The sequence below is a fragment of the Arctopsyche grandis genome, chromosome 1, assembly GCF_051622035.1.
Source record: "Arctopsyche grandis isolate Sample6627 chromosome 1, ASM5162203v2, whole genome shotgun sequence".
Classification (NCBI taxonomy): domain Eukaryota; kingdom Metazoa; phylum Arthropoda; class Insecta; order Trichoptera; family Hydropsychidae; genus Arctopsyche; species Arctopsyche grandis.
The window spans coordinates 7,502,501-7,527,265 of record NC_135355.1 but is presented as its reverse complement, the minus strand read 5'-3'; the positions used below and the strand labels follow the sequence as shown (position 1 = coordinate 7,527,265).

At 29.8% G+C, this 24,765-nt stretch overlaps 1 protein-coding gene across 1 annotated transcript in view; it reads left to right on the top strand.

The window, feature by feature from the left end:
• The first annotated feature begins 1,275 nt into the window (after positions 1-1,275).
• Positions 1,276-24,765, top strand: part of LOC143915356 (neuromedin-K receptor-like) — a 35,921-nt gene continuing 12,431 nt past the window's right edge. The window contains exons 1-10 of the mRNA XM_077435973.1: positions 1,276-1,454; positions 4,850-4,953; positions 6,164-6,366; positions 8,163-8,311; positions 10,876-10,997; positions 13,255-13,352; positions 14,835-14,960; positions 17,105-17,205; positions 22,980-23,070; positions 23,145-23,253. Of these exons, the coding sequence (XP_077292099.1) occupies positions 4,851-4,953; positions 6,164-6,366; positions 8,163-8,311; positions 10,876-10,997; positions 13,255-13,352; positions 14,835-14,960; positions 17,105-17,205; positions 22,980-23,070; positions 23,145-23,253 (1,102 nt within the window). The 5' untranslated portion in view covers positions 1,276-1,454; position 4,850. The remainder of the gene's footprint in view (positions 1,455-4,849; positions 4,954-6,163; positions 6,367-8,162; positions 8,312-10,875; positions 10,998-13,254; positions 13,353-14,834; positions 14,961-17,104; positions 17,206-22,979; positions 23,071-23,144; positions 23,254-24,765) is intronic.

The following is a 24,765-nucleotide window of genomic DNA, read 5'->3' as shown; positions in this document are numbered from 1 at the left end:
TCTTAAATATCTGGGAAGAATTCTGCTTTCAATTTGATCTAAAAGGACGCGAGTGAAGTTGTGGCTTCAAAACACTTTTTTAATTCTTCATTTGTAGTCAGATCAATTAGTTTATCTTCCAAATTAATTAATATATACGTTATAATAAGCTATTGATTTAATTTTTTATTTACTTCTTTGTGCACGGACCAGTACAGGGCCGCGGACTATAGTTTGAGTAGCACTGCCGCAGAGAATGTAAACAGGTGCAAGAAAGACCACAGGGGGAGATGGTTAGAAGAAATTAGCAAAACGCGTTGATCGAGATGGATGAGAGTTGCCCAAAACAACTTGTTGAAGAGGCCTTTATCCAGTAGCTGATAGTGAATGGCTGTAAATGATGATGATCATGAATATGAGAAAATACAATTCAACCCTTCTATAACAAGCTAAATTTGTTTCGAAAGAAAATGGAATGGGAAAGTACAAAAGATGAAAAAAAAATAATTGAAAGAAAAAACGATATTAGATATGATGCTCCCTCGTGTTTTTTTAAAAGTTTTTAGGCTTTTTAAAAGCTTTTATTTTCTGAACTGATCTGGCTTATTAAAGGGTACATCAAAAAATGCGAAAAATTTAGAATTTATATCAAATGGTCATAATTTTAACTAGATTGGTCATAATTTACATCAAATAGTAAGAATTATTCTGAAAGATGGTCAGAATCAATTTTTAAGCTGGCAATAGTGTTGTTACTTTTGCAACGCTGAAGATTAATACAAATGGTCGATCGGCAGTTTCGGATGCTTCATTATAAATTATAATCCAGCCTATGAAAAATATGATTTAATGCCGACTGCTTGCTCATTATTTTTGACCATTCTGACCATTTATTATTTTTATAATGAATTTCACTACTTAAATTCTGAACATATGCTATTATTTTTATTCCAATTATTTGATTTTTATTTTGATACTGAAATTCTGACCAAGATTCTACTTTTATCCTGACTATAAGTTGATTAAATTCTGACCATTTTATTTGTTGCCAATAATGTACAATGTATGTACATATTATACGCAATATACGCAAAAAAGTAATAACCAACCTAAATTGGTATAATGTAAAATTAATTCGATCGATTATTCGAAAGAATTTATATGAAATATTATATTGTTTGTTGAAGAATTCAAATTAAACTAGGTGTTAAATGTAATATATGAAATATGTGTCAAAGATACCTTACTACGCTTGCGCCATATTAGATGAGGGACGAGTAATTTGACGATTTCAGCGTCAGTTCATATTCGAATCTCTTACAGCGAAGTTCGATGCTTCTGAAATAGTTCGAAAGTACTCGGTTTCGATGACCAGCATTTGAGTTTTGACGAATCGTGTTTTCAAATTGTATTTCAAATTAAAAAGTGATCGTGTGTCCGTATTGATATACACATCTACACACATATATACATATGTATGTATCATGAAATATTATGAATACTTCATCGTATCTATGTTTTTATTTATTAATTGTTTTTAATATCGGATATTTTATATATATATTTTATTTTATTAACTGTTTTTAATATCGGAAATTTCATGAAACTTAAAAGATTGCAATTGAAATTGCAATTCATTAAAATTTTATGCATAAAAACATTAGCAAAAGCAGTTTGAACATAATTTTATTGTCATTATATTTTCTCTAAGAATGAATAAAAGATTCATGACGTTACGAATGTCAAAAGGTTACTCGTGAATGCTAGGTATATTACGCAAAACTACGTCAAATTGAAAGAGTATCGATATTTATGTACATACAATGTAGACGAAAGGCAGTTTTTCGGTTTGTTTTTATCTTAAAATTAATCTTTTATTACACTGTAAAATACAATCATATTTTCAATGTGTGAATGTATCTCAAAATGTCGTATAAAATTTAATTCTGAATCTTAAATTGTAATTAAAATAAAAATTTTTTCGCGATTAAGTAAGATAATATGGCGTATTTAACAAAAAAAAAATGAAGGCAACTGGGATACCGAATTCATAAAAGGTTCATTTATATAATAAATGTAAAAAGGATTTTATGTAAACGGAAAAAATTATTAATTTTTTTAATTAGTATTTCCATTCAACTATTTTTTTTACAATAAAATTTAACGAGAATTGAAAACATACATAAATCGAAATTTTTTACATTTAAATCAGAATTCAAAGAAAATTTTCAATTAATTTATTTTAAAGTGGATATTTTCATTACTTAAAATTTAGGAAACCGAATAGCTACGTTTTCTTCAATTTAAGGGATAATTAAGTGTCCGTCCCCGTTTATCCCTCGTGGTTTGTGGAAACGCTTTTGACCCCCATTTGTATGTTATAAATTTGGTAGCTGGTTGGTCGAATTTTCGTAAATGAGAATATATTTATTTTTCGGGAATTTAATTGTTTTATAAAACCGACGCAAAGTTTTATAATTTCAGTTTTAATGTGGAATTTAATGTATAGGTATAAAAGTTTAGTTATATTCAAACATTTGTGCTTCTGATCATTACAATGAATTATGCACGTTACATTAAACGAGACCTTTCCATTAGAATTTTTTTAATATTAAATATTAAAAAAATTTCGGCAAATGACTGTTTTGAATTACCAAAATAAAAAAGTTAATTTCATATTAGAAATAAGACAGGCTGAAAGTTATTTTTTATTATGTGTTATAATTGGCTATTTTCGATGCTATGTACATACATACATATTACATATTTCATTTGTATACTATATACCAGGCCTGAGCAAACTTTTTGGATGAAGGGCCACATTAGAAATTAAAAATGAGCGGCGGGCCGCAAGTAAAATACTATTTTTAGATATACATTATTCATTATCGTAAAAGGAATTAAAACATCATTTTTTTTAAATTTCATACAAAAAATAATTTAATTTGACGAATGAAACTGTTTTACATCTTTAACAGTTTTTTTAATATCGAGAGGAAATTCTTAAAAATGCTTGTAAATTTTCATCTGTGATGCTTGATTGAATTAAATTAAAGAATTAAAGAATTTTTATTAATATTCACGATGGAAAATGTTTGTTTATTGTAAGTTGATCAAAATTAAATTAATAAATTATTGTAGGTAAAAAAAATAAATTATTGTAGGTTGATCAAAAAACCACCAGCATTTTTTGAGCAAAATCTCTAAGTTTGTCGAATTTTTCCGTATTAGGGCGTTGTAAAATTTTTCAAATTTCTTCATGACGGTGTAATTCTCTTAAATCATCATCCCACTGTAAATGCATAATCTTAATTTATATCTCCGTCAATACGCTATAAATATATATTGCAATTGATTTCGTATAATTGCCAAGCCTACATATCTCAATTTTTCGGAAGTCGCCAAATCTTCATGGAAACTCACCACTTAAATCGTTGATAATTTCACCATATTCTTCAAATTTATTTTCTGGTATCTTCAGCAATTTCATGGGTGAAAAGTGGTCTACCCGTTAAATAAATAAATGGTGAAGAAACAGTCGTAGTTTTAATTTAAATCCATTAAAACTTTTCACCATATCATGGACATATAAATTTTCCCCTTGGAACACTGTGTTGAAATTATTTAAATGTTTCACGATGTCCAAAGTAAATGCAAAATCACACAGCCAGTCATTATCAGTTAATTCGGGAAAGTCGATAGTATATTTCATTTTTAAAAATAGAACGATTTCTTCTTTTGTATCTCATACTCGCCGAAGTATTTTTTCTAGGCTAAGCCATCGAATATGATTATGATAAATAATATCTGTGAACTCACATTCAATAACTTGAAGAAAAGCAATGAATTTCAAGCCACTCAACGTATTAAATTTACAAGTATTATAATACAAGATATCACATGTTCAACTTTTAACACATTTTTGTACAATACTTGTTGATGTACATATAATACAATGAATTATAATTAAATTGTAATCAGGACAATTTTATCCTGGATAAAATTTGATCTTTAAGTGATTCCAATGACAAAAGCTCTTCAATAATTTCAAATTTAGAGTTACATCCGCGTATGAAAATTAATTACTGTGCGGTATCTTTTCGATCATTACTTTCGTCGAGAGCTATCGAGTACCTTGTGATCGATTCTAATATTGATGATAATTGGTCATTAAAGTTTTTAGTCCAGTTTGGCCCATATTCGAATTGTATCTTATGTCAGAAACGATAAAACATTTAACGAATCAACAAAAAATTTTTTAGATCAGAAAATAGTAAACTTTTTTGAATTTTGCTCGCGGGCCGCAGTTTCCCCAGGCTTGCTATATACTGTAGATGAATTTATGTGCGATTCAGGAATATGCAAGAATTCGTGATATTCCTTTGTTCCCTTCTTTAAATTATCTTGGAAATTTTCTGTATTCATAAAAATAATTTTATAACTAGACTTTTTATATACACGCGATCAACAGATATATACATACATATATGTATATATTTTCAATGATATTGTACTATACATATGCATGATATATCTTCGAATAAGTTCGAAGAAAAGACGTTGAGTTTATTTTCGATTATATTAAAAAACAACAAACAATACAAATAAAATATTACGTATTGTTTTTAACATATCTTTTTGACCAATTTTAACCAAGAATTGTAGTTAGCTTACAATAAATACTATTGAAAGGAAATATAAATTGGCAAAATTTTCATATTTTATAAATGTATAGTCATTATTCGTTAGTCAATTCCAGAGTTTTTTCAAAGCTGAATATATAATTTAATTATAGCGTAATAGCTCACTCTTTTTGATCAATTAAAAATAAAATTAAAAATGAAGTTTTCTCATTAACGATATTTTACAGAATGGCTTTCAATGGATCTTCAAACATTCAAAACTTGTTTCCGAATGTTTCTCAAAAAGTTAAATTTAATACGACACACGTTTATCATCACATGGAAGATTACGGTGAGTTCCTTTTTAAATTAATTATAAATAGATTTAATATTATTTAAGATTTTTTTTAATTCTCAACATATGAATTTATTCTAGAAAATTTGATTGTTTTTATCATTTTTTTTATAATCCATGTAACAACCTCACCTTTGTTTGCTACATGGAATATTTAGAAATAAAATATGAAAAGAGGGAATGAAAAGCTTTTATAAAAGGTATAAAATAATTTTCGATAAAAATAGCTTCTATAACGGCAGTGCCAACCTTTCTGGGACCACTTTCCTGAAAATATAAAAAAAAATCATTTCCATCGTACATACATATGTATATCCTAATTAAGTGGTACTCAGCCTTTAATAGGTAAGTTTTAGCTATTAGCTGCTTAAGGCTAATATTAAATATGAGAACTTCTCAAAAGTAAGGTGTGTAATTAGAATTGGTCATTTGCACCAGTGGTGATAATAATAATGTAAAATTTATGATATATTAATTAATTAATAAATAATGCAGTAGTTACCTCATTTTTTCAATTTCCTATAAAAATGTTGCCATTTTTTAAGATTAACTATCCGAATTTCAATTCTGTTATTACCAGTTTACTTTCAGTAGTTTATGTATATTTCGATCATAAGATGATTGACATATGTACATATGTATGTATACATTGAGGATTTTTCCGTAGAATATAATTATATGCAAAGACATCGATGAAATTTATATGTTTGAACGTAAATTCAACATGTGTGTACATATGTATACTATAGCCGTTCTAAAGAATTCCTCCGCACCCGAGTTTCAAATATCGTTTATACATATGTATGTATGTTTGTTCAATATTTATCTTCTAGACATAATAGGGTCAAAGTAAACTATTATATAAATACATACATATATCACATGACATTTACTTTTTAAATTATATAATATTACATATGTACATAAATGTTGGTACATTGTAAAATAAATACATCCACATATGAGTTGTAATTGAATAGATTTGACGCTAAAATTTTCCGTTCTAACAGTCTAGCATAGAATTAAGTGCATTTAAGGAACTGAGTGGGTCCTAAAGATATCCAATTATGTATGTATGTACAAACAAACACATGTATATAAATACATATGTACAGTAAGAGATCGTCGTAGAAGGAAAACTTTGTGTAACATATTTAAGTGAAGTTTGCGTTTAATTTTTTAATTAATAATTCGAAAAATGTTACAGAGCCACTCTACGAAGTCCCCGTATTCTTGGTGGTGTTGTTATCAATATTTTATGGAACAATATCAGTGTTGGCTGTAATTGGAAACGTTTTGGTGATGTGGATCGTTGCTACGTCAAGAAGAATGCAAAATGTCACAAATTGTTTCATAGCAAATTTGGCTTTGGCCGACATAGTTATTGGTTTGTTCGCAGTCCCCTTTCAGGTAATATTGTAATATAATATTAAATTAATTATTTTGGCATGCGTCTTTACTGCATCACTTAATGTTACAGTTAAAGAATGCTATTTTGTGAAATGTACTTATGTATACAGAGTTTCAATTAAATCCACTTAACAGCTTAGGAAAGGGAATAAAAGTCAAAGAAATTTTAAAAAGAAGATACCTTGAAGGGAGGAATCATTTCCGGGATAAAAAATGTTTGGCATTGCACAGAGTAAACAATTAATTTAATACTAAAATATTCGATCAACAACAGCTGGCTGATTTTAATTTTTATTTGCTTTTAGTTCTTAGTTTTTCTTAACTTTAAGCTGAGTTCAGACCAAACAATATCATATCTTTGAGTGGGAAAACATAATGATGTGTAATATATCTATAAGTTGTATTCAAGAACATATTACATATGTATGTACATATGTATGTATAGGTGTGATAATTTTATTTCCGGAATTGAGTACCCCGACATACATATATATATATATATATATATATATATATATATATATATATATATATATATATATATATCTATTGAAAAAGGCTGGCGATTTCTTTTAATGCTAGAAAGAATGCCGTTGAAAATTAAAAGTAATACTAAATTATAATTTTATCTCATAGTATATTATTATATGAAAGTTTTTATACTTAGTTAATCGTAGTTTTGATGAATCGGCGTATTTAAAATTTATAAATAAGTTTATTGTAATTCCCACTTCACATCAACGTAATAGTATACGTGATTTAAGACGGAGTTCGCGACAAAATAAAATGTATCCCATGTATTTTGTGAAAAAACGTCGAAAACGTGGAAAGAATGACGATAATGTCCTTTTGACGAGAAACTCTCGTGAATGTTATTTTTTTACAACAGTTGAATTTATACTACACCATTTGTATAAAAATAAAAGAAACTTATTTAACACGTTTTTAATTTTCAGTTTGCTCATTTTCCGATCGGTATACAGTAGAATTGCGATTTTAGCCGGCAAATCAAATTGTCTGGTCTTAAATATAAATGATTTTTTTGAATATTATTTAAACACGGTTGAAATCATTTCATAGGGAAATAATATTCCAATGCTCTATCACTTTTTAAGTTACATGGTTTTGAATTTTTCATTTATTATCTTTCGACTCTCGGAAAACACGACGTATTCGCACAATGTAATACAAATACTGATAACCAAGTAAGTAGACATCGTTTCCAACATGGAATTTCGCTATGAAAGAAATTAAGAAAATTAAGAGACGAAATTAGATGTCCTCGTTTATTTTATACATGATCCATGCTTATATGTAAAATATAAGAGCTCGTGTGAATTTCGATAGAGGATAAATCAGGCGAAACAGCGTACTAATCAGTATACTAAATACGTAATAATCAGTATACTAAAAAAGGTAAGCAGTCTATTTGCATTATCGAAGAAGTATTTTAGGGAATCAAACAGGCTCATTCGATATCTACATATGTACATGTATATGTATTACACGTACATAATTTTGGTTCACGAATAAATTTTCAGGGACAGATGGATGTTCTTAACTAAACTCGATGGAACGTATCCTAACGAGATCATTTGAAATTCAAAAACTTTGTATTTCGTCCGTAATATTCTACATACGTACATATATACATACATATATACACCAAAGACACTATTTCAAACCTATATATTTAAAGACTCGTACAAAAGAGCTTTAATAATTTCGTATATGAAAATGTTTCTATTCTATGTAGTTGCTAATATTATTATTAAAATAATATATTTTTTTTGCAGTTTCAAGCTGCACTTCTCCAGCGATGGAACTTACCAGATTTCATGTGTCCTTTCTGCCCTTTCGTTCAAATAATGACAGTGAGTGTGAGCGTATTTACATTAACTGCCATTGCGATTGACAGACATAGAGCTATCCTTGATCCTTTGAGGTAATTTAATTATAAATAAATTAGAGTACACATAAAATACATTAGTAACAGATATTTCAAGAACAGTTCCATAGAGAATTTACGATCGATACCTTCGAATGGGATAATCATGTTCATATGTAAATTAGAGTGACAGCGATTATTTATATAAATAGCTACATACATACATATGTACATTATATAAACATAATGGGCTATAACATCTACATTTATGGATTAGCAAATTTAATGATTGAAATTTCATTATAAAGGTTTCTAAAGGAGATGAACTTAATAAAATTTAAATTTACCACACTTTGTAAAATTTCCAGAAAATTAAGGAAATATGAAACGACGACTCAAATATTCAAAGTCTTACAAGTAAACAAAAGTACAATTCGACTTTCGTCTAATGAAAGCAATTCTCAGAAGTTGAACAAATATAATATAACAAGTCAACGTTTGCGGCAATGCTTTACAAATTTAAAATGGCCATTTTTTCAATTGTCATTGAGATAAAAACATTAGAAGGCTTGTTGTGCTTCGATGGCCAAATTAATAATATATAAATATATTCATCACTACTTTATATTTTCTACAAATGTTATTAGTCTTCGTCAAGCTTTTAACAATGAAGAAATTAATTTTATTACATATATTAATTAACTTTGTAAAACCTTGTTTTCAATTCGATATTGATGTTTAAGACCAATTATTTGCCGTTCGATCTTTGATCTTAAATATTTTATTCATCAATTAGAGCTATAACTGTAATTGAGATAAAATATTATATCTTAAAATAAAATAGGACATTGTGGAAGTCAAAAAAGTAATTGAATACAACAATTGAACTCTTAAAAAGGTTTCATAGTACCTACCTACATATCTTCAAATAAATTTAGTATAATGGATAATAATGAAAAACTGCATGTCAATATGAAATTATCATGTACAGAAAAGTGCAGTAATATTTTATAATCAGTCGGAGATTACAAATACATATGTATGTATGTATATAAACAACCTTTAAAAATGAAATATACATATGGATTTCTGATTCAAAATTACGAGTATGCGTAATATATTTTTTATTTGTTACAATTTTGCCATAGTGACATTAACTAGTAGTTCCAAGTCGTCAAAATGGCTAAACAAAAAAAGAAAAAACGACAAATCAAATAAACAAATCTAAGTTAAATAAATTGAGTTATCTAATGTATCTGAGTTGGTTGGGAACATTGAAGCTCAATTCTGCAACAGTTTGAGGATTTTTCACCAAACCAATCAATAATTTATGAAAATATTCACGCAAATATACTCTACTTCGTATCTCAAAGGGATTATGTATAACCTACAGCTCCCAGTAGCTAAGCACTAGGATACAGCCAAGGATAGCGACCGTATACTATAATGTATATATATATATATATATATATATATATATATATATATATATATATATATATATATATATATATATATATATATATTTATATATATATATATCTGAAAAACCTCATCTGCACTCTTTTGATTCTCAAAAAATGGAGACTATCATTAAGGCTTCATATGATAGAAGGAAAATTAAGAATGCTTCGTACTAGCGAATCATATATGTACATACGGAATACTAAAGCATTCTGGAAAGGTTTATTTGCACGCATTTTTGTAGCTCTTGGGCAAACATCATCAATATACGTATGTACGCATGTATGTATGTACATGCAAAATCCAAATCATATGTACATGCGTATATTATAATTTGGATTTTCCAGATTTCCTTTTTATATGTAAATGTGCAAATGGATATGTTTGTACGTTTGTATGTATTCTATATGGCAAAGAAAAAATTTTCAGCGTTTCATTTAATTCCAAAATATGTTATAGCTTCATATATGTACATATGTATGTACATATATACAATTGGCTGGAGCGAAAAATGCAAATTTAGAATTTTTATCGATGTACTTAGTGGAAAATTTTTGCCGTATCAAGGGAACAAAATAAATGAAAAAAAAATCATTGATTTTATACAATGTCCTGTGCCCTTTAACCAATAGATTTATCCAGATAAAATTTTGTAAAATGATTTTTTTATTTATTTAACATTCCCTTGATACAACACGACGACAGGTTTCCACTAGGTCCATTGATGAAAAATTCAAAATTCGCGTTTTTCGCTTGGGCTTAATATTATACATACTGCATACATATGTATGTATATACGCATAAAATTGCAGATTTGAATCGTCGTGTTTATTTATACCAATATATGCGGGCATTAAAACGGTAGAATTGTAACATGATTACGGTGAATCGAGTTATCCTTGCATGGCAAATATTACAATATCCGTTTGTATATATGGCGGTAGTATGTGTTATAGAATAACGAAACACGTACATATACTATGATTATGTATATTTGCGAAATGTACATATTTCCGTCGTTTAATTATTGTATAATGCGGAGATTGGTAGCGAGGAAATCAAACTCGGTTCGCTTATTACATACCATACATGTACTTGCTAATATACATATATATTTACTTGATATTTAGTAATAGGTCTATTTAATATGACTTTAGTACGAAACCATCGAAGCTCACGGCAAAATTGATAATTGGAGGGATTTGGGCGTTGGCGAGTGCTTTGGCATTACCCGTGGCAATCGCTTTCCGGGTGCAAACAGTCGAGGAGAGCGATTTGGGTAAATTTATACACTTAATATTACATACGTATACGAGCTTAGTAAACAGATACATATTTACAAAACATAATAATCACTTGAATTGATTGTAGAACGCGACGCTATTATTTCGATTGTGTCTATACATGGAACGGAAAATTCGGCGATTTTCAAATTTGAATGAAGGATTAAATACATACAATGTAAAACATGTAAGCCAGCAATATCGACAGTAATTCCGGGTTAAGCCCTCCATTGAAAAAAAAATAAATCTTATCGATGATTTTAAGCAGTGCCGTAGCAACGAAGCAGTTGCCAAGGGCACCGGATGTTTTGGCGCCCCTCGCCTAGTTTTTATTTTTTTCAAGTCATCAAGAACTATTTAAAATCAATCAGCGGTCAAGATCGGCAATCAAATTTAAGCATACATATACAGTAGAATATGAATTAGTGAATTATAAAATTTTTGATAGCATAACATACATTTGATAATGACTATTCGTTTGAAACTATCAAGTTTCAATAATTTTCATAGAATTAGGAAAAATATTTTAGTTTTGTTTTCGAATCTTACATGGAACTTCAGCACAATTCTACGCTTTCGTTATACGTTTTTTGTACCTAGTTATCACTTTCCTCAAAATTCAAAAAAACTGATAAGTTCTTTGTATGTATATATTTGAAAAAGATTTTCGCCTTTTTACGTTGTTTTTATTATTTTATTTCATTATGCAAATCTAATATATAATTTCAAAAGGGACTTTGTATGTGTGTAAGGTTTGGGTGGTAGAATACGTGACATTATCGAAAAAATCTAATTTTTGATTTCGATAACAGTTTTCCGGACCCAGATTCCTTTTTCAGTTCTGGTTCCAGATTCTTTTTACTAATTACTAACCTCTTATACGTTTCACATGGATTTCGTTTAAGTGGTCATTTTTTCAGTTCCGATTCCGGACTCCTTTTTAGTTCCGGATTTGGGTTCCTGTTTCAGTTATATGTGGATTCCGATTCCTGTTTCATTTCCGGATCCCGATTCCTTTTTCAGTTCCGGTTCCAGATTCTTTTTTCAATTCCATTTTCGGTTCCGGATCCTGATAAATGTATATACATACATATATATATATATATATATATATATATATATATATATATATATATATATATATATATATATATATATATATATATATATATATATATATATATATATATATATATATATATATATATATATATATTAAAAAACCATTCGATATGTGTGTGTAATTTCTGATTGGCTGTCGTTAAATTTTTTTTTTGATTAAAATAAATTTAATAAAAAAGCAAATTAATGTTTATTATTAGATTAACCACATTTAAGTGGTTTATATTACGAATAGTGAGCAAAGCCAGGTAAAACCAATAGTAACCAATAAATTAAAAAAGAAAATATACCTTTATATTGCATAATATATATATTTTTTTACGAAACATTTCAAAAACTAAAAATTAAAGTTTTCATTGTTGCGACATTGGCAGTATTTATAATATTAAAAAAGTTTTATTTTCTGTTACTTGTAATTTTATTCTGACTGTTTAATTTTTATATTTTAATATATTATATTTATATGAATATATTTTTTGTAATAATTTTTATTTTATTCAATACATACCATAAAAAATAAAGGGGCGCCAAATTAGATATTTGCCAAGGGCGCCAAACACATTGCTACGGCTCTGATTTTAAGTATGTACATAATTCTGTAGTATTGCTGGTCATATTTGGAAAACTGCGACATTCAGATCAATCGTTTCCTTATCAGAGTTTGCCAATTTATGTATCCAATCTGAAACTTGGCCCACCCACATTTATTTATTAGAGTCATCTGATTAGAATATATTGTAAATATGTAAGCTGGGTACATCAGCTCTGCATATTTATTTAAAAAAATCTTTTTTATCAACTATCATTTATCATTTTGAACAATTCCCGTCAAAACAATGCAGATAAAAAGAATGTATAAATGTAAAATATTTAGATTAAAATTTTAAAGTTAAAAAGTTAGGTTGTGATGTTGATGCTTAATATTATTAATGGATAGTGATTATTCTATCTTGTGATGTATGTACATATGTATATACTATAGTTTTATAGTCGCATCGTGATTTCATGAACTTATAAATACAAATTAGTGTAAGTACTTGTTTTTTTAATTTGGTATATCTATTGAATACTGCAAAATGCATTTCGTATACATTTTTTGGTTGAATTGTTTTACATATGTTTATGTTGCAGAAAATCCAGAAATCACTCTTCAAAAACCATTTTGCAACAACGTTCATCTAAGTCAATCATTTATGTTGATTTATAGATTAGTCATCTTTCTTCTTCAGGTAATTTGTTCTTTGTATTTCTTTTTGTAGAACTAAATAATATTGTAATTGATCCGTGACGCTGCAAGAATAATATTCAAAGGAAAATTGGAGAAAAATTTCGCTATACAGAATAGCGATATTATATATATATATATATATATATATATATATATATATATATATATATATAATATCGCTATTCTGTGTGTCTGTCTGTCTTTCTGGGATATCGCTCGCCGTACTATAATAGTCGTTTCGATTCGACATACATATGTACTTCGGAGCTAAACCACTGCCAACAAAATATATACAAATATGTATTATAACAAAAGAAAAAATCTTCTATATATACTATTTGCTACTAATGTTTCCTCTAGGCAAATAGATTTTTCTATTGGTGTTTTATATTATTTATATGTAAATATGAAGATAGGTAGTTTTTATCGTTTTTTTTTATATTAAACAATTAAAAATAAATATTAAATTAAATATATTGAAACGTATTTGAAAAAATCCGATCGCGTACGGTTAGAATACAGGACCGACACATTTCTTTTATTTTTTTTTATTTAATAACATGATATGCCAACACCCATGCGATGATATTTCATCGGGTAAAACACTAGTTTGATTATAGCTCTGTGGTTGCACTAATATTAACCACCGAGAAGTTCCGGGTTCAAGCCTTGGGTTGATTTCAATCGAAGAAAATATATTTCAAGTATTTCTGCAGTGATACTGGTCAGATTTGGGTGTTTTTTGCTCTAAGTCGATCATTTCCTGTCAAAGCCAATTTAACTGATTTTCTCATTGAAACGGTTCCTCATCAAATCGGCAATATCATCCTGCCATCTATTTGTCACCACCATTTGAATATGATTTCAAATTATAGTATGATATATTTATTTATATATCTAAATTCTTGATACCATGTCGCTCAGTGGTTAAAACTCGTAATGGCATTACATATGATAAAATAAATTAAAAAAGTATATTAAAAAAAATCAGAATTATTTTTAAATTACCTGTGATACTTACTCACAGATCTATTACACTCTATTTATGATTTGAATTTTGCACATTTTTAAAATTGTAAATGAAGATAAATGTGTACACGTCTGTATCATAAGAAAGCTAAAAATACAATTGTATATATGTACATACATACATGTATGTAGGTATGTATATATGAAATTAGAATCAAAATTATTTTATACATGAACAAATGTTTCGACTCATATTCATATACACATTAAGAAAAATATTTATGGAAACGTGAATTCGCAGTAATAAATATCTTCAGGCGTATAAAAATTAGAGCACTGATTTATTTAAGAAATTATGTTGACCATAAAAAGAAATTGTGCCCAAAAAGTTAATTTGACAAATTCGCGCATCCTTAATCGAAATTTGCGTCGTCAAAAACATTTTACGATTTCGTGTAATAAAATTTTGTACCTTTCCTCTTCTCACGTATAATTTGTCTTGTTTCTTCTTTAGTACCTCATGCCTTTGTGCGTGATAAGTTTCGTGTACACGCGTGTGGCTCTCAAACTGTGGGGCTCTCGAGCGCCAGGTAACGCTCAATACTCCAGGGACGCCAATCTGATGAAAAACAAAAAGAAGGTAATTTACACATTCCATTTTTCCTTATGTTTAAGATATTACTGTAACGTGTACCAATTATTCTAGCGCCTAAAATTCCACCTCAGTGAATCCGTCTCAGACTCTCGACACATTTGACAAGAAAATCTAATATATAATTTCGAAAGAGACTTTGTACATATATATGTATGTATGTACATATGTATGTAACCTTCGTTCGTTGGTTCGTAAACGACACGTTCGATTTTTATTGTTTTCGATTCAAAGGCGCCAATTCCATTTATTTCGATTCAAAGGATTCGAAGTCCCCGGGGGCGAAGCCTCCGGGGGTGAAGCTCTATGGGGCATAGCCCTAGGGGGCGAAGGCTCCGGGGGCGCAGGCACCAGATTCTGGTATACATAATATTTCGAAAGAGACAGTATATATGATTGTTTGTTCGTGACAGTCAATTAAAAAAAAAAGAGAATTCAAATAAATTTATAAAAAATAAAACTATTCAAATAAATGTAATAAAATGTTTACTATTATATTAGTCATGTTTAAGCGGTTTATATTACAAATACCGAGCGAAGCCGGGTAAAACCACTAGGATATAATATAATACAACATATGTACATATAAATATAGTACTCGGTAATAATTTTAAGTGTATTATGATCAAAAATGATAATTGTGATAAAATTATAAATATTAAAAACATCTAAATTATGTACTTGGAAATTTAGCAAACTGTGAGATTTTATAATTGTATTATAATTAATACTTCTAATTTTGAAATTATCAGTTTACGAAATTGAAATCTTCGATGCCGTTATAAACGAAGGCAAATATTAGACAAGGAAGTTGGTTACTTGTCACAAAATAATTTGATAACCTTGACGAAGGTTCAATTAATAACAATTTAGATAAAGATCTTTATACAATATATATATATATATATATATATATATATATATATATATATATATATATATATATATATATATATATATATATATATATATATATATATATATATATATCGCTTTTTAATATTTTTATTATTATATTATTAAACATATAGTTATAAACGCCAGACTTTGCTGACATTTGACTGAGCATGGTGAACTTGAGGATCGAGTACATAAAAGTGGAAGTGGTCGCGTTGCCATGGTCATTTAGTGCGATATGTATTTTAGTGACAACTGCCAATAGCGGCGGAAATCGGTGACACATACGTAGGTGGTTTTTTTTTTTTTTTTTTTTTAATTCTCAACCGCGTAAGTCGAGGATTTGCTGTATTAATATACATATTATCTTAGGTATACTTGAAAGCTTGGGAAATAATAAAGTTGCCTTCTACGCATTCTGTTTTTTCAACAAAGGTAATGTAATATACCTTACATAACATCATACTTCAGTACACACAACATATGAACATGTACACTTTTGATTAAAACAATTCAGTGTGAGGCTTTTGCTGGAGCATATTGTACCTATGTATGTTTATGTAAAAAAGGGAAGTTCTATGAATATAAAGGTTTATATTACATTTTCAGGTGAATTTATTACTTTCTTCAGACTCAATTCACAAGTTTAAATGATTAAATAATATTCCATTTACGTATAGAATACTTATCTACACCGATTTTACAGTTATTATAAATGTTAAACGAGTTGAATAATACAGTGAACAAAGAGTAGCTATGAATAATTATTAGCAGAAGTACATGACTTTTTGTGTTATAAGTTTATTATTTATTATAGAGCGTTATATTTGAAAGTGGCCGGAAGTCCTATTTCTGTTCTGAAAACACTATTTCTGTTAGACTTATTTCACAAATTGTTATCACTTATTTAATTCGATATGTCCAGAATCTCGGAAAAGCAGAATAAATATATTTCACTAAATAGTATTTTTAAATATTGTTAAACGCAAAACTTTATATTCAATGTTTTGCGAATTATTTCTCGAAATGAAGAAAAGTGGACTTATGCCACTTCCAAATATAACGACTCATATAAGTGCATATGCAATAACATACCATGTATGTAGATATATACATATGTTAACTATTGTATGCATGTATGCATGTAAATATAGTAAGAAATATGAAACTTCAGGAAAGTGTCAATTAATTAATGCTTTCCAATGAAAATCGTGACACTAAGTTTGCTTTTTCAGGTAATTAAAATGTTATTTATCGTCGTATCTCTATTTGCTCTCTGTTGGCTTCCACTGCAGACGTACAATGTTTTACAGGACATATTTCCAAAGATAAACGAGTAAGTAAATATATACAATTTATTTATATTTAATTTATGTTTATATTTAAATAATATTTTTTTTTTTTTGATTTTTAAATGCTTTTTATTATTACGAAATTATGTTCACAATACATCTTATATCTATTTTAATAGCTACTGATCTACTGATCATTTTCTATTTTACAATTTTAATTTAATTTGGTTAGTAATCACAGTATTATATTATTCTAATGTTAATCTAAAGCATAATAGGAAAAAGAGCTCAAAAACCTATTTACAATCCTTATAAATGTTCATAATACATCTAATACATAATATTAATTAAAGACTATCTAAAGTCGATGACCTAAAGCAGATTGTGTTTAGGTAATCTGTGTTTATACCTGAAGTGTATAGACATTTTGTTGTAATCACCGAGACTCTTCACAAGTGTGTTAGTATGGTTATTAGTGATTCTTTCATAGAATCTACTGGTTAGTTTGTTAGTAATGTCTGTAACAAACGGAATATTATATATAGCATGCAGTTTTTTCAGGTTAGTATATATGGGTGTATTATAAATTATTTTAAGGGATTTATTTTGTATTACTTGGAGCTTGGAAAGGTTAGTATTCGAGGCGTTATTCCATACAGGTGAAGCATAGGTTAATAATGGTAATATGAGCGCGCGATATAATTTTATTTTATTTAGCGTTGATAAAGAACTATGGCGATTAAATATTGGATATATTGAGGATATACCACGCATCGCCTTGCATTTCGCTGCCTCAATGTGAGGTGCCCATCTCATTCTTTTATCAAATGTTACTCCTAAATATTTTATTACTGACTGCCATTTCAGACTTTCTCCAGAGGGGATTTTCAGATCTGAACTTGGCTTATGTTTTCTAACACTAAAGAATATGGCGTCTGTTTTGGTTTGATTAATTTGAATTTTCCACTTAGTGAAGTGTTCAGTCATTGTTTTAATTGCAAATTCAAGATTTTTAAGAATAGTGTCTGGTTTTTTGCTACTTGTGAAGCAAGCTGTATCATCTGCATATAGGGCTATGTGACAGTTTTTTGGAATAGGTATGTCATTTATATATATGGAGAACAAGAGTGGGCCAAGCAAGCTCCCCTGCGGAACGCCAGCTGCGATTATTTTTGGAGACGATAATTCATTATTTACGCTAACCACTAGCTTTCTACGAGTTAAGTACGATTTGATGATGAGAATTAGGTAGTTTGGTATTTTGTTAATAAGGAGCTTATGAATGAGTCCATCGTGCCAAACCGTGTCGAAGGCCTTTTCTATGTCGAGACATACCATTCCGGTACTTCTCTTCATATTAAAGTTCTTCGTCACGTGTTCAGTTAGTCTTGTTAGTTGTTGGGTCGTGGAATGTCCAGTGCGAAATCCAAATTGTTCATTTATTAATTTCTTATTTACGACTTTAAGTAAACGAGTGTAGATTATTTTTTCCAGAATTTTTGAAAGCGTGCATAGTAAGCTAATGGGTCGATAATTGGCCGGGTTTTTTGAGCTTTTATCGGGCTTAAGTATGGGAATTACGTTGGCTGTTTTCCAGTATTCTGGGACATACCCGGTGAGTAAACATGCGTTGAATATTTTAGATAGTGAGACTAAAGCTTTAAATGGAAGTTGTTTGATTATGATGTTATCTATTGAATCTCGCCCAGGTGCCTTTTTATTTTTTAAATTACGTATTATATTTTGGATTTCACACGGATGCACCAGTTTTATATTTTTAGTACTGTTAGTAGGAGTTTTTGTGATGATTTTAATGGACCGGTTGACTTTATTATGCGTTGGTATGTGATTGTAATGTTGTGTGAGTGTGTGATATTTTTGGAAGGATTTTGATAATAGTTCTGCTTTGTCGCAATCACGCGTCACTGAGATTCCTGCATCATCTAATGGAGGAATCGAGTTTTTTGTCCTGCGAATCGCTTTAGCTAATTTCCATAGAGAGCCATCAACTGAGCTCAATTTTTCTAATTTTTTAGACCAAGCTTCATTTTTGATTTCTTTGATTCTAATTTTAATTTGATATGTGAGCTTATTAATTAATGTTTTCAATGCTGGATTTTTTGATGTTTGCCAAATTTTACGGAGTTTATTTTTACTTTTAATTAGATTTGCAACAAAGTCAGTTATCTCTAATTTGTGTTCAATGTATTGTGTCTTAGGTATGTGAAGGTGTTTGGATCGAGTTATTGATTCCGTTAGGTGTATTATGGAGCTGTCGATTTCGGTTTTGTTTGTGAGTGTGGTAGAAGTTAGAATGGTTTGGTCATTTATGTACGACTTGAACTCTCGCCAGTTAGCTCTCCCGTAATCCCAACTATGCTTGATGATTTCCTCGGGTTTCCCGTCGATTGAGAAGATTATCGGGAGATGATCAGACGACAGGGTTTGAAGGGCATTTGGTGTCGATATTTTTGGGCAGTTCTTGACGAGGACAAGATCTAGTGTGGATGGTTGTGAGTTATTTGTGGGATAGTGTGTGTATGTATCCGGATGAAGTAAGATTGTATCTGTTAGTTGAATGTATTTAAAAAGAGGTGTGCCTTGTTGGTCAGTGTTTACGCAACTCCATAACGGATGTTTGGCATTAAAATCACCAGCTACCACTACCGAACTACCAATGTTAAATATTTTGATAAGATCGGATGCCAATAATCGTTTTTGGGGAGGATTGTAAGTGGATGCTACTATGAGACGGGTGTTGTTAATTGTTAGTTCGATGGCGGTTAGTTCTAAATTTTTTAGTGGCGGAGTTATTACGCGACAATGTTTAATTGAGGATTTTATAAAAATGGCAACTCCCCCTCCATGCTGTTCTCGGTCTTCGCGATAGCAGTTAAAGTTAGGTAGGTTAATACGGATATGAGGTTTTAAGAAGGTCTCGGAGATTAAAACTATGTCAACACAGTACTCACCGATCGCCGACTCTAGTTCGTCAATCTTATTCTTAAGTCCACGAGCATTCCAAGCTAGAATGTTCAGGCGCCTCCCGTTAATCAAAGATATCGAGATATTCGACAAGCATGAGTGCCAGCTCTAGTTTGTCGGTGCAACCGCTGGCCTTGGCACGAATCTCCTGGAGGATCTTCAACATCTTCGTCATAGACGCCATGGAAGTTAGGTCTGTTGTTGGTTGAATGTTGGGATTGGTTGGTTGGTGGGGTTTTTTAGGGATATTTGGTGAAGGAGTTTTAATGGTCGGTAGCTTTGGGAAGTTATGATCGTTAACGACCGGGATATTTTGTGGCTGCGCCACTGGGAGTTTCCAAGGGTTGGCTTTGACAATTGATGCTCGATTCTTCCTCGATTCCAGCATTTTCAGATAGCTCTGTCTTTTTGGACAGTCTTTGAAGTTAGCGGGGTGAGATCCTGAACAGCCTGAGCAGACAGCAGGGGTAACTATTCCTTGATTGCATTGTGCGGTGAGGTGAGTGCCGGCACATTTGACGCAATTGGCCTGCCGATTGCAGTTTTTCGCTTGTCCATATTCTTGGCATCTGAAACATTGAGTAATATTTTGTGATTTACTAGTATATTTAACGACACTGACCTTTGAGTAACAGATGTACCGGATTTCTTTAATCTTCTTTGCCGATACCGATGGCTCGAAGAACACCAAGTATAGCTCGGTGGCGTTGCTCCTAGGCTCCTTCGTCTTCATTTGTATGACTTTGGTTACAGGGAATCCCTGTCTGATGATGTCATCTTTAATATCAGCTTCCGGCAAGCCACGTACGACACTTTTTATTTCCTTTTCCTCCTTCCTGGAAAAGGTATGGAATTGTTGGTCTGGTGTCAATCCATCCCGAAGTTTTTTAAAGTCTTCAAGACTTTTACATTGTATCTTGACATTATTTTGACCAATGTAAGTCATTGTGAAGTCTTTTATAAACTTCTTGATCGACTCGATCATGCTGCCGTGAGTGCCAGTAGCTGTCATGATGATGGGCGGGATTCTTCCACCGCTTCTGGGGACATCGGAAACTTCCAAGAGCCCTTCAAATTTGTTTTTCTCCTGAATTTTAAATTCAGGAGCAACATCTTTCACGTTCTTTGCCGTATGTTTTGGAAACTGCCACTCGGTCTCCATCTGAGCGGTCTGAGAGCAGCCTGGTTGAGGAGCTTCGGTTGTAGTTATCAGTGTCTTCTTAATTCGCTTTTTCAGGTTGGATCCTCGCATGGTGCCAACATGTGTTCTTTTGGTGTTCGTTTTGTGGGGGGTGTTTGTTGTGTATGTTAAAAGGTGTGGGTTTTTTGACGGTATGGCGTATCGCTGTACTATGAGCGCTCGCACAGAGAGTACGTCTTCGGCACGTCCGTTCTCACGGAGCGTCGAGAGACGAGTGATTTAAATAATATAAATACGATTATGTACATACATATATGAGATGAATCTAAATTGTAGAGTTTATCTGCAGTGTCTTGATTTTACGTGTCTATAATATTCACAATACTGTCGGTCGATTGTGAATATTATACAAATGCATATGTATATCAATCATACATAACCAATCAATCATAAAATTTAATCTTAATCTTTTAACGAACGGTTTATCGCAACTGAAACGCTTTATAACACATGTATAACACATTAATCTCCGCTTTCGAGCCAAGGAATCCTCGCATAAAAATAATAAAACGAATATATTGAAAAATGGGGATTTAGTTTCAAAATTTCAATATAAACACAATTATCGAAATATTTTCTACGTACAAATGTTATTATATTATGATTAAATAAAATATTATACAATTGAATATATGTACATATGTATATACATACGCAGTTCAATTAAATTGATACGATTTCATTTTTATTTCCGTGGGATCATATAATTTTTTATTATTTATTGTTGTCGGCATTTAGAGGCATTTATGGTAAAAAAAATTGCCAAGAGTTGTTTGCTTAACCGACCTATGTACATATATTTTCAATGATAGTGGATCAAAGCAAAACCCTTTTAGTTATTCGATGCTGTGAGCAAATTAAGACGACTTCTTAAGATGACAAAAAAAGCATCACTAATATCCAGTTTCAACACGAAGAAAACGTAAATGTATATGTGTATATATGTACATATATGTATATATAATTTTTACTTTATTTTTTTATTATATATAATACATATGTATACAGAATTAATATGTATTTTATCTTTCGAATTTGAAAACGCGAAAAACAGACTGGGCAGAAGCACAAGTGGAAATTACATACTTTTAAAAAATAAAATACAGGGAATAAATAATTAAAATATTTAATATTTCGATGACAACTCTTGTTTTTTGTCGTATTAATAGTTAATTTCACAAGATTGCAAATAAAGGATTTTCATTTTCAGTTAAATTTCGCTAAAAATTAATTTAAATGTTCTTAAAGTTAAATTTCGTTTAAATTAATTTAGATGTACTTTTTTCTTTACGTTTTCTTCGTGTTGAAACTGGATATTAATTACCAGTCTTTAATCGTAAAAAGTAGCAAACTGAGTTCCGTAGTAAGCCTTCTTAACATTTTTCGACCTCCACCCATTTATACGAGTTCCCAATTACTAAATATACCATTATTTTTTGGCGGGACATTATTTCATTTTAACATAAATTAAATTAAAAATTTTGCATTGACATTGGTTACTGGAAAATTGGTATTGCAACAGTTATTATCGAATAAGAAAATATCCCATATGCAAATACGATGTACATATATGTTTGTATGTATAATATACATATGTATAGATATAAATATATATACAATTCTCTTCAACAGATATCGGTATATCAACATCATATTCTTTTCGTGCGATTGGTTAGCTATGAGTAATTCCTGTTACAATCCATTCATATACGGAATATATAACGTAAGTTTATTAAAATATTTACGCTGTTTTCGCATCCCAAAACCAAATCGTTCAGTTTCAATATTTAATTTCAGGAAAAGTTCAAGAGAGAATTCAGATTACGGTTTCCCGGCGGAAAGAAGACGAGCGAGATGCCGAACAATGACAGCTACGATATGGTATTAACCGAAATCATTGAAAATTGTATGGTCATTTTTATTTTTATTTTTATATATTATTTTTTAAAGTTTGAAAGGGCATGATTTTTTTTGTTTTGAAAGAGCATGAAGTAGAAAGAAATTTAATTTTACTATTTTTTTTTTTACATACCTCCTTTGCATTTCACATGGTTTTTTAACAATATTGTATGTATATTATTTTTCGTAAAAAGAAATTTAGTTTAATTGTTTTGGGACTGGATCGCATATATTTTATTTAGCCTTTCTTAATAAAAGGTCAACATCGAAATTGTATAATTTTTCTGAAAGAGGACTTAGAAACCACTCTCTCCCAACCATAAGTTTGTTTTATAAACAAAACATTACCATTTTTTCAAAGAAAATCCATATTTTTTTCTATGAATTCTAAGAAAATGTTGATATAATTTTTTCAAAACCACCCGTTGATATACATATGTATATCTACGGACCAAATATATTATAAAATATAATATCCGAGGCTATATATGTAAATTCATATATAATATGAACGGTGGAGCCCAGCGATCGCTCAGTCTTACTTGAGACGTTCTTAATAATTGAAATCTCAATTCGTTCGTTTCAAATATTTACTAATGTGCGTAATACCGCGATATGAGAATGCATAAATTTTCCTGGCCTGGGTTTTGGATTATCAACAGAGCTGTCATACAATGTAAACAACATCTGGAGGGATTGTTATGAACTTTATCGTTTGAGAAACAGAATAGTTGGACTAATTAAATATGTTGTTCTCATACACGACACTTTTAAATGTGGGTACAGTGGGTAGTGTTAATAATAGTGAACCGGTCGTAACTATAGATTTTTTATTTCTTTTTATTCTATATTTATATATATATATATATATATATATATATATATAAATATATATATATATATATATATATATATATATATATATATATATATATATAAATATATATATATATATTATATATATATATATATATATATATATATATATATATATATATATATATATATATATTTATATATATATATATATATATATATATATATATATATATATATATATATATATATATATATTCTGCGCGCGCACATTAATACGGGAGGAAAAGGTCTATTTGGACTGATATATTTCCAGACTAAAATCTACATATTTGGGTTCAAGTGGGATACTTAATGGGATAATATTTTTGGCATGGCAGTAATATAAATTACACGACCAATGTCAAAACGACATTTAATGTAAAATTAACATTGACAGAATCGGCGTTCGCCCGGCAAATCAATCGTCAAACGGGTTGCCAGTAACAAAAATAAAATTTGACGTTTAAGTGAAATCGTGACCAGTTACATTTTCACTGGCCTCTATCAGTGAAATTATATTTTTTGACATTTGGAAGATAGCGCGTCGCCCGCTCCTGTCCATTTCCACTCCCCTCATGGTCCACACATCGTAATATACATCCAAACACATCGTAATATCTTAGCGGCCAAAACTTATTTATTTAAGGGTTAGGTTAGGTTA